This window comes from Protopterus annectens, chromosome 5.part0, assembly GCF_019279795.1.
Source record: "Protopterus annectens isolate FY-2018-M chromosome 5.part0, PAN1.0, whole genome shotgun sequence".
Taxonomy (NCBI): Eukaryota; Metazoa; Chordata; order Ceratodontiformes; family Protopteridae; genus Protopterus; species Protopterus annectens.
In genome coordinates, this window is record NC_056735.1 from 1,772,494,814 (window position 1) to 1,772,508,871 (window position 14,058).

General features: G+C 38.9%; 1 protein-coding gene across 2 annotated transcripts in view; it reads left to right on the forward strand.

Annotated features, from left to right (window-relative positions):
* DSCAM (DS cell adhesion molecule) overlaps positions 1-14,058 on the forward strand; it is a 3,720,739-nt gene that overhangs the window by 3,275,176 nt on the left and 431,505 nt on the right. For both annotated transcript variants that reach the window (XM_044071570.1, XM_044071571.1), the window contains one exon: positions 4,516-4,806. In XM_044071570.1, coding sequence (XP_043927505.1) covers positions 4,516-4,806 — 291 coding nt within the window. The remainder of the gene's footprint in view (positions 1-4,515; positions 4,807-14,058) is intronic.

The window sequence follows — 14,058 nt, forward strand, 5'->3', positions numbered from 1 at the left end:
TTTACTCTCATCAGGCCCATGATTGAGTACAATGCCCCATTTGGGATGTATCTTACCCGACACCTGCAGCAGTTAGAAAGACCCCAAAAGTTCCTCACCAAGAGGATAAAGGGTCTCAAACATATGTCATATGCTGCCCGGCTGAAGAAACTCCAGCTCTATTCAGTCGCATACTGCCTACTCAGAGGTGATCTATGCCTGACATACAAGGCCATGTCCAATCCGGAATTAATGGACATGCTCCACCTCAGAAAATCCAAATCCATCAGAGCCACGAGAGCAAGAGATTTGAACCTCAACACAGAAATAAATAGGACGTGCTGGAGGGACAGATTCATAACCCATAGGCTCCCTACACTCTGGAACAGAATCCCAGTCCATGTTAGGCAGAGCCCCTCACTAACTCTCTTCAAGAAAAATCTTGACGAGTGGATGGGAGATTGTAGGTTTACCCTGGGGGTCATCTCTGTGTCACTACTAGACAGAGGCACAGTAAACTAAACCCTAAATGGGCGTAGTATTCTCACCCCAAAGGGTGGCGAAAGCCACACACACTCTGGCTAGGCTTATAAATGCCCTAGGGCAGATAGCCTAGTATGAACCTATGAACCTATGAACCTATGTGGCAACCCCTAACCGGGAAAAGCTGAAAGACACAACAACAATGATTCTCAAAAAGTTGCAAGCTTACTTTATTGGAATAAAAATAATAAGAACATTTTTGTCCTAACAGCTTTTAACACACATACAATTAAAACTGGGAGTTATAAATAAGCATGACAGAAATCTCATGATTAACACCTCACCAGCAGTAAGACTTTTTTGTGAAATATGAGAAAAAAAACAATGGACAATATAGTGTTAATCATTATAAAGCTTGACATTCAGTGGACTAAAAGCTAAAAATCTTTAAACTGCAAATCTCACTGGGCAAACATAATGTAACATTGTGCAGTTTAAGCATTTTAATTTACTTTAGTGCCTGAGCTTCAGTTTAGGTTTAAAACTAATATGTTCATTAAGGCTAGGAACTACACTGGAAATTAGCGGTAGTTACCAGTATGGCCCACACCTGTCCAACAGCAGATATATGTCTGCCCACAACGACTTGTTTACTGACTGATCAACTCATCTATTACCAAAGTGCATTCATTTACTGACATATCCAGTCATCTATTACCCGTGCACATTCATCTACTGACATATCAAATCATCTATTACCCATGCACATTCATCTACGGACATATCAAGTCATCTATTACCCATGCATATTCATCTACTGACATATCAAGTAATCTATTGCCCCTGCACATTCATCTACTGACATATCAAGTCATCTGTTATCCATGCACATTCATCTTCTGACATATCAAGTCATCTATTACCCACACGCATTCATCTACTGACATATCAAGTCATCGTATTACCCATGCACAATCATCTACTGACATATCAAGTCATCTATTACCCATGCACATTCATTTACTGACATATTAAGTCATCTATTACAAGTGCACAATCATCTACTGACATATCAAGTCATCTATTACCCATGCACATTCATTTACTGGCATACCAAGTCATCTATTACCAGTGCACATTCATCTACTGACATATCAAGTCATCCATTACCAGTGCACATTCATCTACTGACATATCAAGTCATCTGTTACCCATGCACATTCATCTACTGACATATCAAGTCATCTATTACCCATGCACATTCATCTACTGACATATCAAGTCATCTGTTAGCAATGCACATTCATCTACTGACATATCAAGTCATGTATTAGCAATGCACATTCTTTGCTCATCCAGGCAATTTTTATGATAAGTTCAGAGAACATAAAACAGCTAAATAATTAACACTTAGCCTAGAGCATTAAAATAATTAATTTAGTAATTCAAAAGAAAAATTTATGCAAGCACTTTTACCATGCCTTCAAGATATGAAAGGGGAACTTAAGACAGCTAGATGGAGATTGAAATGCTGCTGCAATAATCTGAGGAAAATTTGTTTATCGTATCAAGGGCAGTAAATCAGGCCTTTGAACTGGAAATTTTTCAAAAGGCAGCTTCCTTTTGAGGGAGTTTTCAGCTGCATCGGCTTCTTTACTTTTCTAGAATTATGACTATTTTTTTATGGTGTGACTGTTTTATTTATTTATTTATTTTTTTGCAAGTGGAGCTCCTTTGGGAGTGTCCTTGTATGTAGCAGCCTCATGCATCAGTTGGTAGGTCCTTCTGATCTTTCATTGGAAGCATTTAATTTGCTCGGGTTTGAATCATGACATTATTGGCATTCTCTTCATGGCATACTTATCCCATTAATGACTCAATTATGGAAGTGTCCTCTGATTACGATATTTTCTGCCTAACTAGAACAGATGTTGATGGCTTCCCTGCTAAAGATGCAATGGATAGTCTCAACTCTTCTTAGCATATTCATTCATGATGTTACATCTTCCTTGTACATTAATTTTTGAGAAGTAGTGGTGATACAGTATCTTTGATTATCTTACCATTTATAATTACTTCTGAGTGATCTGGTGGAGTAAGACTGAAACGGAGAGTCTCCCTAACTCCTTTTGTATGTTTCTGATGCATCTGATGAAGATTAAAAGGTGTTACATAACTGATTGTTTTGTGTGTTTCATTTTGTTTTTGACTATACAGCAGAGTTTTTTTTGTGTTTTTCTTTTTGTTTTTGACTATACAGTAGAATATTTAGTGATTTGAGTTTTATGTCACAGGCAAAGTTTAGAGAAGTAGCACACAAACTTATTCAACTTTTTTTTTACCCTGCTCATATTGTTATGTAAATAAAAACTACTGTCTCTTTTTACAATTCATGATGAATCTGCTGCCACTGACATATATACTGGGTATTGGTGGCTTAGACATCAGTGCCGTGTTAGAGAGATTTATTTATCTTTCACAACAGCAGTCCATAGAAAGGACAATATCACTTGTCTGATGTCATCGTATTTCTGAACCTCAGTCCTGGTAAGTGTGAGTTTTGGTTATACAAGTCAATGTGAAAAGCACTTTTTGCTCCACAGAAACTATTTTAGATTTATTTTAGGGGACTGTAAATTGTATTAGGTTGATTTGCTCAAATATCTCTTGGTGATTTCTAATATTCCACTGAAGTTAAAATATTACTTGTCTGTTGTGCATATATCTTTTCATCACCAGCAGCATCTCAAGAATTGAAGTTTTCTTTCCTTAAAAAGACCACTAACGAAAACGTGTGCATCTTATTCCCCTTGAGTATTACAAAACTTTTTTCAATGTGTTATCTATCGGCATCTGGAGCCCAGATACTAAGTGTGTATTGTGTTTTAGATTTCAGCACACTATAGCATCACCTGTAAAATGATAATCATTTACTTATAAAACAGAGAATGACTGCATTTTGACTGACTAAAAACTGGAAATTCCTAAACTGACCATTATGCATTCTGTTTTTAAATATTTTCCATTCACTTGTCCTATGTTATACGATTCTCTATCTTGGCATGTTATCCCGTATCAACAATCAGTCTTTAGGGCCAAACTTGAAATATAACTCATTTCTAAAAAGATTTCATGATAATGTTAACTTACTTCTTTTGTCTTATATACAGGATTATTAGCCACATTACTACAGCATATGTGTTGATATATGCATCTTTATTTATTGTAAACTTATTCATGTGTTCTAATTGGTATTCCCTGTGCAGATTTAAATCTAGCACACTAAAATAACAAGATCTAGTACACTAAAATAACAAGGAATTGAAATGCTGATTAGGGTAGTTTTGATTGACTTACCTCCTTCACTGTGACATTTAGACTGACCTGTATTTATATGAGTACTATACAAAGACATTACCAATCGACTATTACAATAATATGTGGCAGATAACTTTGATATGCACCCTGTGGTGTGATAAATCCAACAGCAGTCATTATGACAGCCATCTTATGACCTGTTCAGCAAATGCATGCATTTGTTTAGTTGAAGGCTGTTTACACACTGAAAAAAGCCAGTCAGCTACCATATTCAGCAAATAGGTGGTAACAATGCAATCATTTGTAATACTAGGCAAGTTGCTGTCAGATATCAAAATGCAAGATGTAAAATGTCACAGATTTCATATACATTTAGTCTACGTACTGGTGTTCTGAAAATACAGTTTTTTTCTAGATTGTTGTATCAGAGGGAAGCTTGAGTGTTTGATATATTCAGAAAAGTAACTAGTAGGTAAAGGTGAGAATAAAAGCAAGGAAATAATCTTTAAAAATATAACTCATAATGACAGCCAAAACTGAACTGACTTATGCTTAAGTAAAAAAGAAATAATATTGTAACAGGTGGGTGATGTAGCAAGCAAATGTAACTTATTAAATGTACAGTACCTTGATAAAACTGACTATATCTTTTACCGTAGCTGTGTTAGTATTTATAAATCTGTTGGCATATCTTCTGTAAATGTGACTTAATATGTGTATTTATGCATTATACAGAACCACAGTTTTCAAAAGAACAAGAGCTGTTTGCTAGCATCAACACAACTCGTGTTCGTCTGAACCTGATTGGCTGGAACGATGGTGGTTGCCCTATCACATCATTTACTCTTGAATACAGACCTGTTGGGACTGCAGTTTGGACAACAGCCCAACGAACTTCACTGTCAAAATCATACATTCTTTATGACCTTCAGGAAGCTGTGTGGTACGAACTGCAGATGAGGGTGTGCAATAGTGCTGGATGTGCAGAAAAGCAAGCCAAATTTGCAACACTCAACTATGATGGCAGTAAGAAAAATGCGTTTAAAGTTCTGTTTAGTAACGTTATCTATTTTTTCCATAACCTTTCTGGTGTTAGTGCCTAAAAAGGGTTCTCAAAATGTGTGTTGTGTCTGGTTGCCTTATATGCATAGTACTCTTAACTAAAATGGACTAATTGTTTAGAAAAGAGTTTAGACTGAACTATTTCACAGATGACGTGAAGACTGTTGTAGCTGTAATGAATGGGATTAATCTGCAGAGAATATAATTAGCTGAACAGAGTAATAAAGAAATAGCCACATGTTTAATTTCTAAAACTGTAAATTCAGACAAATCTGAAGAAAGAAGAAATAGCTGTATTTTTCCTTTGGGGAGTAGTATTGTTGGAAGTGGATTATCATCTTATGAACCCCACTGCTCAGCTTAGGTAAACAATGGTGAGGAAGATTGTAGTGGTACTATAGAAGGCATGTGGGTGAACCCCATTGCTCAGTTTGAGAGGGTAGTAGAGAGGAAAACCTTACAGATATTGAGGGAGAGGACTGTTACCCCATAAATGAAACTGACTACTCAGTCTGGAAGGTCAGTGGTCAGGAAGTATGTATGATTTGGATGTGTAGTGCATGTTAAGAAAGTAGATAGCATTTTTTAGCATTCAGCATACTTGTGAGAGTGTACCTGTAATACTAATTATTAGCTATTATCATTGGGGATAAGAAAGATTTGAAGATAAGAAACTAAAGTAATCAGATGACAGATGATCTTGATCCACCAGATCTCTCAGTAGTAGGTATAGAATGTGTCTGAATAGGAAAGAGAGGGCAAATGCGTATGAAAGTATTTTTAAGTCTTAGTAATACATATATTTCATCAGCAAGGAGATGATGCATCACTTACGTTCCTTGCTTCCTGTATGGTGAAAGGTATTTCTGAGAAGAATATCATGAATGTCATCATTAATGTAAGATGGAGGGTGGACAGGAAATGGCAGTTACAAAGGAATGTGTTTTATAGTCAAGCAATCTTGATAGTTTGCCCAGCCATTTTCCACAGGCTAAATAGTTGGGGATGCACATATTCCAAAATATGCTTTGTCTAGTTTTCTTGATTTTTTCATTATCAGATTTATCAGTTTGTTAGGACTCTCCCCAGAATAAATTTAATCATGCACATTTCCCTCTTCTGTGGTGGATTATCTTACCACAGTGATGATCTTTGCTATATCTTACCAAAAGATGCTCAAATGGGTACACAAATTATATAATTTGTACTCTTCTTATACAGGCAGTTTTACTTCTTTTCATGTTGAAGATTATGATTCAAGACTTCTTGAGCACTGTAATGCATTATTAAGCAATTTAATAAAGCATTCTGAATTGCATATATTAAGGTGTTGAAATCTACATACTTACATCTTTTGGAAGCACTGTTCTATAAATTAGTGAATTCTGTATGTTTGCTACATTATAGAACAATATTATGTTTTTTTGGTTCCTTGCATCATCCTACAATGTTGTTACCTATGCCATGTTGGCCAGCTTTTCCACCCCCCCCCCATAGTTTTCTCTGATTCCACTGGGGACAGTCATGGAGTCTAAGAGCAACAAGGGGGTCTTGGACGTATAAGAGAATTTAAGTACCTTTATCTGCACTTTTTAAAAAAAAAAATACAGTATTTAATTTGATTTAAGCTGTGTATGAAGGAGTGTTGAAGGAATACTGAAGTTATTCTGCTCTTCAGTAACTTGAACTGAAGCTAGTGTTGGCTGAATTTTGTTATTTGCTAGCAATTACAGGTGTGGGGGTAGCCACATTCTTTGATTTCCTGTCCTTGCATATTTAACTGCTGTATTGTGAAATAATTCCTGCTTTAAAATCTCAGCTTTGGCCAGCTAGCAACTTGGTTATATTCAACTGGACGTATAAGAGAATTTAAGTACCTTTATCTGCACTTTTTAAAAAAAAATACAGTATTTAATTTGATTTAAGCTGTGTATGAAGGAGTGTTGAAGGAATACTGAAGTTATTCTGCTCTTCAGTAACTTGAACTGAAGCTAGTGTTGGCTGAATTTTGTTATTTGCTAGTAATTACAGGTGTGGGGGTAGCCACATTCTTTGATTTCCTGTCCTTGCATATTTAACTGCTGTATTGTGAAATAATTCCTGCTTTAAAATCTCAGCTTTGGCCAGCTAACAACTTGGTTATATTCAACTGGACGTATAAGAGAATTTAAGTACCTTTATCTGCACTTTTTAAAAAAAAAAATACAGTATTTAATTTGATTTAAGCTGTGTATGAAGGAGTGTTGAAGCTACAAAGAGAGCATCTGGGAAACAGAAAAAAAAATTAAGCTTATTTCCTGCCTTTCTTGTTAAGTGGTATAGACTATTTGTAGGCTTCTGAGCCCCCAAGCCCTTCTGTGTTTGAAGGAAGCCTTCTAGCTTGTTTTTTTTTTCTTACAACTAGCCAGTTTTCTAGTTCCAGCACTTAAATCTGTTTCTTTGATCTCAGCACTTGTTCAGAAAAAAAAAAAAAAAAAAAAATTTCATCTGCTTTCACTGTACTTGTGTTTCTACCTACTTCATTTTACTTTTGCATCATCTTAAAAATACTCAGTTGTATTTATTACTGCTTGGTGTAACTCATTCTAAGCCTTTTGGTTTAAACACTTGGGCTTTGGACCAGTTAGTTGTTTTGCACTGAGAGGGTTTGTGGTCTGCACTGTTGTGGCAGAACAGGTAGCTTACATCCTTCTAGGTTGAGAACTGCTGATCGAGGGCTCAGTGTCTGTTATTCTAAAAGTGTATTAATTCTGGTTTAAGCACTTGGGCTTTCAAGCCAGTTATTTTACATTAAGAGGGTTCGTGGTCTGCACTCTTGTGGGAGGAGAGGCTGGACTCTGCCCTTCTGAGCAGGGAATTTCTGGTTAAAGGCTTATAGTGCATGCATATCTGAACTGTTTCTTACTGAAGTTGGTGCGCCTTGTTTGCTGTGGCATAGACTGGATTCGGGCCTGCTGGATCTAGCTTTGTTTGTGTAACTTGAGCACTAATCCAGACATTCTCTAAAGTATTCAATGGTATTTATTACTGCTTGGTTGTAACTTGATTAAAGTGTAGCTATCATTCTAAGTCTTTTGGATTAAGCACTTGGGCTTCAGACCAGTTGTTTTACATTAGGAAGGTTTGTGGCAAGCACTGTGGTGGCAGGACAGGTAGCTTTCATCCTTCTAAGTTGGGAACTGCTGATTGAGAGCCCAGTGTCCAAGTGTATTAGTTCTGGTTTAGGCACTTGGGCTTCAGGCCAGTTATTTTACATTAAGAAGGTTCGTGGTCTGCACTCTTGTGGGAGAAGAGGCTGGACTCTGCCCTTCTGAGCTGGGAATTTCTGGTTAGAGGTTTATAGTGCCTGAATATTTGAACTGTATCTTACTGAAATTGGTACACCTTGTTTGCTCTAGCATAGACTAGATCCAAGCCTGCTGAATCTAGCTTTGTTTATATGCTTGTTGTTTGTTTGCTTGTTATTTCCCTGGAAGCTAATTCCACCTAATACGCAACTTCTCAGCTTCTGTGGATCACTAGTGATATCTGCATTGCTTACTGTACTTATTTCCTTGTTTCACTTGAAAGAAAGTTACTGTTTGTCGTTTTGCATTTAGTTACTTGTAACACATTGCACTCAAGTTACCTGGCACTTGCTCACTAAAGCAATTATATAAGTCAGCACTAAAAATTAAAAGCACTACACCCTCACTCCCCACTGGCCCTTGTTTTCAATTAAGGATTTCCCAATATTATTCTAGCATGTCCAAAGGTCAGTTGTCAATCTCCTCTCCGGTCCAGCTGGTGAATCTGGGAATCTTGAGGCAATGTTATAACTGCCTCATGTACACAGACAACTCTCTCCTCCTCCCACATAACACAAATACTTGCGAGAGATGCATCTATTTAGCCAAACTGGAGGCTGAGCTCTCTCAACTCAGGACTGGCAAGACCAGACAGGAGGAGAAGGCAACTACACACACCACAAAACCAGCCTCACATAATGCTACCACTCCACTGAATCAAACACATAAACACACAAAGACATACTCGAAGGCTCTGAGTAAAAATGTATCTAAACAGCAGAGGCCTCCAAAGCAGACACCCAAACAACTGCTACCTCAAGACACCCCACAAGCAACACATAAACCACAAAAGCAGTGTGCAAAGCAGTCACAGCCCTTAAGGCCAAATACAACACCAAACATACTTGTCATAGGTGACTCCATAGTCAGACACACTGACGTCCCACTCACCAGGCTGAACAAGGAGAGGGTCACAGTAAGCTGCCTATCGGGCGCTAGAATCCGCCACATAACACAAGCACTCGGGTCACTCCACGGCAAGTACAAATATGACACAGTCATTGTCCATGCTGGTGTGAACGACCTGAGACATACCTCCCTGGACTACATGAAAAGAGACATAGAGGAGCTCTCTGATTATGTAGCCCAGGCAGGTATGACCCTAACCCTGAGCAGTATCCTTCCTTCACCAAGAATGATGCCACAATATAGAGACAAGATGATCAGCTTTAACAATTGGCTTAATGTCTGGTGTCATTCAAAGGGGATCCAGTGTCTGTCTGCCTGGGATGACATGCTTCGCAAGGGATGGCTTGCACCTGTCACCCCTGGGATTCCGGATATTGGCTAAGGCTCTTGCCACCCCCATAGTGCCTTTTTAGGCAAGGCTCAAATTCTAAACCTACCACCCTAGAAAACAAAAATGGGAAGAAACTGAGGGTAATGCTGCTCAATGCCAGAAGTCTAAATCTCAAAATGCACGCACTCGAGGCCCTTCTCAGTATGGAGAACATCGATGTCTGTGCTGTAACTGAAACCTGGTTCAAGGCTCCTGAGAGCACCCGGCACTATTAGGTTTTACCTCATATCATGCGTTCGGCCACAAAACCCGGACCACACCACAAAAGGAGGGTGTATCCATATTCATAAAGGATACCCACACCTCCAGGTTGGTGGCAACGCTTCGGAAACCATCCAGGTGCAACTAACCATAGGCAAAACTGCTCTACAAATTGTAGCATGCTACAGGCCACCCTCTCAAACTCAGGAACCCCACACAGCCTTCCTGAAGACACTGGAGGGTATAAATGTATCTCCAAACACCATCATATTAGGTGACTTCAACTACCCGAATATAGACTGGGAACATTACTCAAGCCCTAACTTTCTAGCCCAACGGTTCCTGGAGTTCATAAATTCAAATGCCATGGAACAGCTAGTCACTGTTCCCACGAGAGGAGAAAATATACTAGATCTCATTGTCACAAACATGGGGACAAAATGCTCCACACGGAAGTATATCCCTCATTGGTGAGATCTGATCATAAACTAATCTCACTGGAAATCCACATCCGCCCCACCCCAAACAAAAAGACCATAGTGAAGAACTTCTCTAAAGCAAACTTCACACTACTCAAGACTGGTGTGGTATCCTTCAAGGCCCCTGAGCCAGTGGAAACCACAACCCAAGCTGCGGAAGCCCTTACAAATGCCTTCTATGAACACCTCCAGGACTGCATGGATCAGGCAATCCCAAATAAAACCAAGACTCTTTCCACAAAGGGCAAACGTCCAGTCTGGTGGACCCCAGCCATTAACAAACTTTACAATAAGAGGAGAAAGCTATTACATGATAGAACAAAATCCATAAAAGGGAAGTCACCCTGATCATTATTAGTAAAAAATACGAGCACTCATAAAATCAACTAAGGCCAATTTTGAGAGAAAAATTGCCATGGATTCAAAGGACAATCATAAGGCCTTTTCAGCTATGTTAGGAACCTGGGTGGAAACGCCCAGATATGCTCAGAATTAGTGCAAAATGATACAAAAATCTCTGAACCCACAGACATTGCCAACATACTGGCAGACAGGTGCAGTGCAAACTTCACCCCCTCCCCCCCCTAAAGGAGAGATAACTATTCCAGCCAGTGTAGCCTCCCGGACATCTCAAATGCGCAGGTGAAAGCTGCTCTCTCTAAAGCTAAAAACACAGCATCAATGGGACAGGATGGTGTCCCCGGCTGTGTGCTACACGAGCTAAATGAGGAATTAAACCCGCATAAGGCAGCTGTTTAATCTCAGCCTTACCACAGGATACGTGCCCAAGGAGTGGCGTACGGCAACTGTGGTCCCACTCCACAAAGGCGGCGCCTCTACAGACCCTGGTAATTACCGCCCCATAAGCTTAACAAGTCTAGTCTGCAAAGCTATGGAGAGGATCATAATGGAGCTCATAAACAAAGATATAGGGGACTTGCAGACATTGGACCCGACCCAGTTTGGCTTTGTCAAGGGAAGATCATGCCTTTTGAACTTGGTCGACTTCTTCGAAACAGTCACCAAGGCCATTGATGAGGGAAAGGCAGTCCATACAGCCTACCTTGACCTTGCAAAGGCTTTCGACACAATACCCAATATACACAATATGTGTATATAATAATCTGCCTTTAGTGATGTATTTTTATTTTATTTTATTTTATTACTTTTTTCATATTTCAAAAAAATTTTTAACATATTTTCTTACATACGTAACATGATACAATTTCAAGGAATTTCTAACAACACAATGGAAATGTGAATGTTTATTTATATGGTTCTAGATGCAGTCAGCTTACATAGATAAATTTTCCTTGACACAGTGGTGTATATATATTTTATTGATGTACATGGATATATTTATATATGTCTACCTTTTATACCTAGGTTTAAATCTAGATAGGCTTCCTATATATATTATTAAATTGGAATATTAAATTTGAATATGTATAATTGGATTTTTTATATATTTATATTTTTTATATATTTATATTTTCTATTTGTTTACCTAAGAAATTAGATTGATTTCATATTCGAATATGAGCACTCATGCACTTTAAATTTGATAAATATTCGATGTAAAATAATTATATACATACGATACATTTTAGATTAATATTAAATATATACCATGCAGTTCAGTCCTCCCTTATCTCTGTTTTTACATAAAATTCTTTATAAATATTATAAATATGGTACATCGGTGCCAAAATAATCTATCAGGATGTAAGACAAGGTTTATAATAAGATTAGTGTTTTATTATTCTTACTGCATTCGTTTCATATTGCATGACTTTGATGCATTGTCTTATTCATTTATGCATGGTTTTTGTAAGAGTGAAAGGAATGTCATAAAGAAATGTTCACTTTAGATCCCATGCATATAAGGGTTGATTTGATCCTAATTTTAATTTTAAAATTTAAGCATTACAGCTTTCTAATTTATGCGGCATAGACCTATATGGGTTTCTATGCCACTTTATATATAAGTGTTGTTCTGATTTGATTTTCAATTTTAGTATCTAAGTGCTACAGCCTTTTAACCTATGCGGCATAGCTTTAAATGAGTTTTTATGTTATTCAAGTGAATACATGATGTAATGAGCAATCATTCAATTGATTAATTAATTAAGCTATATTGTTGGCAGATATATAAGATGTGAGCTATTACATTTACTTAACTTGTCTGAAGAAGCGTGCATTGGCAGCACGCGAAAGCGCTTACTTTCCTTGGATTTTATGTAATAAAGCTGTTACAACGTTCGTGGTGGTGGTCTACCTGCTTTCTTGATTAAAGATATAGGGGACTTGCAGACATTGGACCCAACCCAGTTTGGCTTTGTCAAGGGAAGATCATGCCTTTTGAACTTGGTCGACTTCTTCGAAACAGTCACCAAGGCCATTGATGAGGGAAAGGCAGTCCATACAGCCTACCTTGACCTTGCAAAGGCTTTCGACACAATACCCCACTTGGGTATTGTAGAAAAACTTACCAGCTTAAATGTAAACCCATATGTCACAAGATGGGTTGCAAACTGGCTTAAGGACAGAACCCACAGGGTTAGAGTTGCTGGCGCTATGTCAGACTCCAAGCCGGTCACAAGTGGTGTCCCACAGGGCTCGGTCCTTGGCCCCTATTGTTTGGCATCTACTTCTCAGAAGTACAGGCCAACATGGGAGGACTTTGGCTGACAAAGTTTGCAGGCGACTGCAAACTGGGCCATAGTGGAAAGTGCATCGGACACGGATATCCTTCAGAAGGGACTCACGGAAACAGATAGCTGGTGCCAGAGCCATGGCCTGAAGTTAAACGCCAAAAAATGTATAGTCATACCCTTCGAAAAACAAGGTAACCCCAAGCTACCATATAGGTGGCAATCCATTAAGCACAGAAGAGGTTATCAGGGACCTGGGGACCCAGGTTGACAGTGGCCTTTCTTTTGACACTCACGTTGCTAAAGTGGTTAGAAAGACCTTCTACATTGCCCACCTGATCATGAAGGGATTCACATCCAGATCTAGTGAGGTCATTGTTCCCCTGTACTCTTCACTTATCAGACCAATGATCGAGTACAATGCCCCATTTGGGATGTATCTCACCCGACATCTGCAGCAATTGGAGAGACCCCAAAGTTCCTCACCAAAAGGATAAAGGGACTCCAAAATCTGTCATATGCTGCCAGATTGAAGAAACTCCAGCTCTATTCAGTCGCATACCGTCTGCTCAGAGGTGACATGTGCCTGACATACAAGGCCATGTCCAACCCGAATTAATGGACATGCTCCACCTCAAAAATCCAAATCCACCAAAACCACTAGAGCAAGCGACTTAAACCTTAGCACGAATATAAATAGGACGTGTTGGAGGGATAGATTTATCACTCAGAGACTCCCTATGCTGTGGAATAGAATCCCGGTCCATGTGAGGCAGAGCACCTCGCTGACTCTGTTCAAGAGAAATCTAGACCTGTGGATGGGAGATCGTAGGTTTACCCCGGGAATCATCTCTGTGTCACTGCTGGACAGAGGCACAACAAACTAATGGGCACAGTATTTTTTCATATAAGGGGTGGCGTAAGCCACAAAAATTTGGGCTAGGCTTATAAATGCCTTAGGGCAGATAGCCTAGTATAAACCTATGAACCTATGAACCTAATCATTCCACTGTGGATTTTGTGCATTATGCAATACCTGTCACCCCCCTTCCCAGTGTGGTTTGTAGTGAAGCTCAAGGGGTGGCCATGCAATGGGGGCTTGCAACATATTACCCCACCTCTATGTCAGCTCAGCCACACCCATCACCCTTATGTTTACTTGATCTACACCCCGTCAATACAATGTTGTTAGCCTCCACCACGACTCACTGCAGGGAACACCCATGTTACTGCCC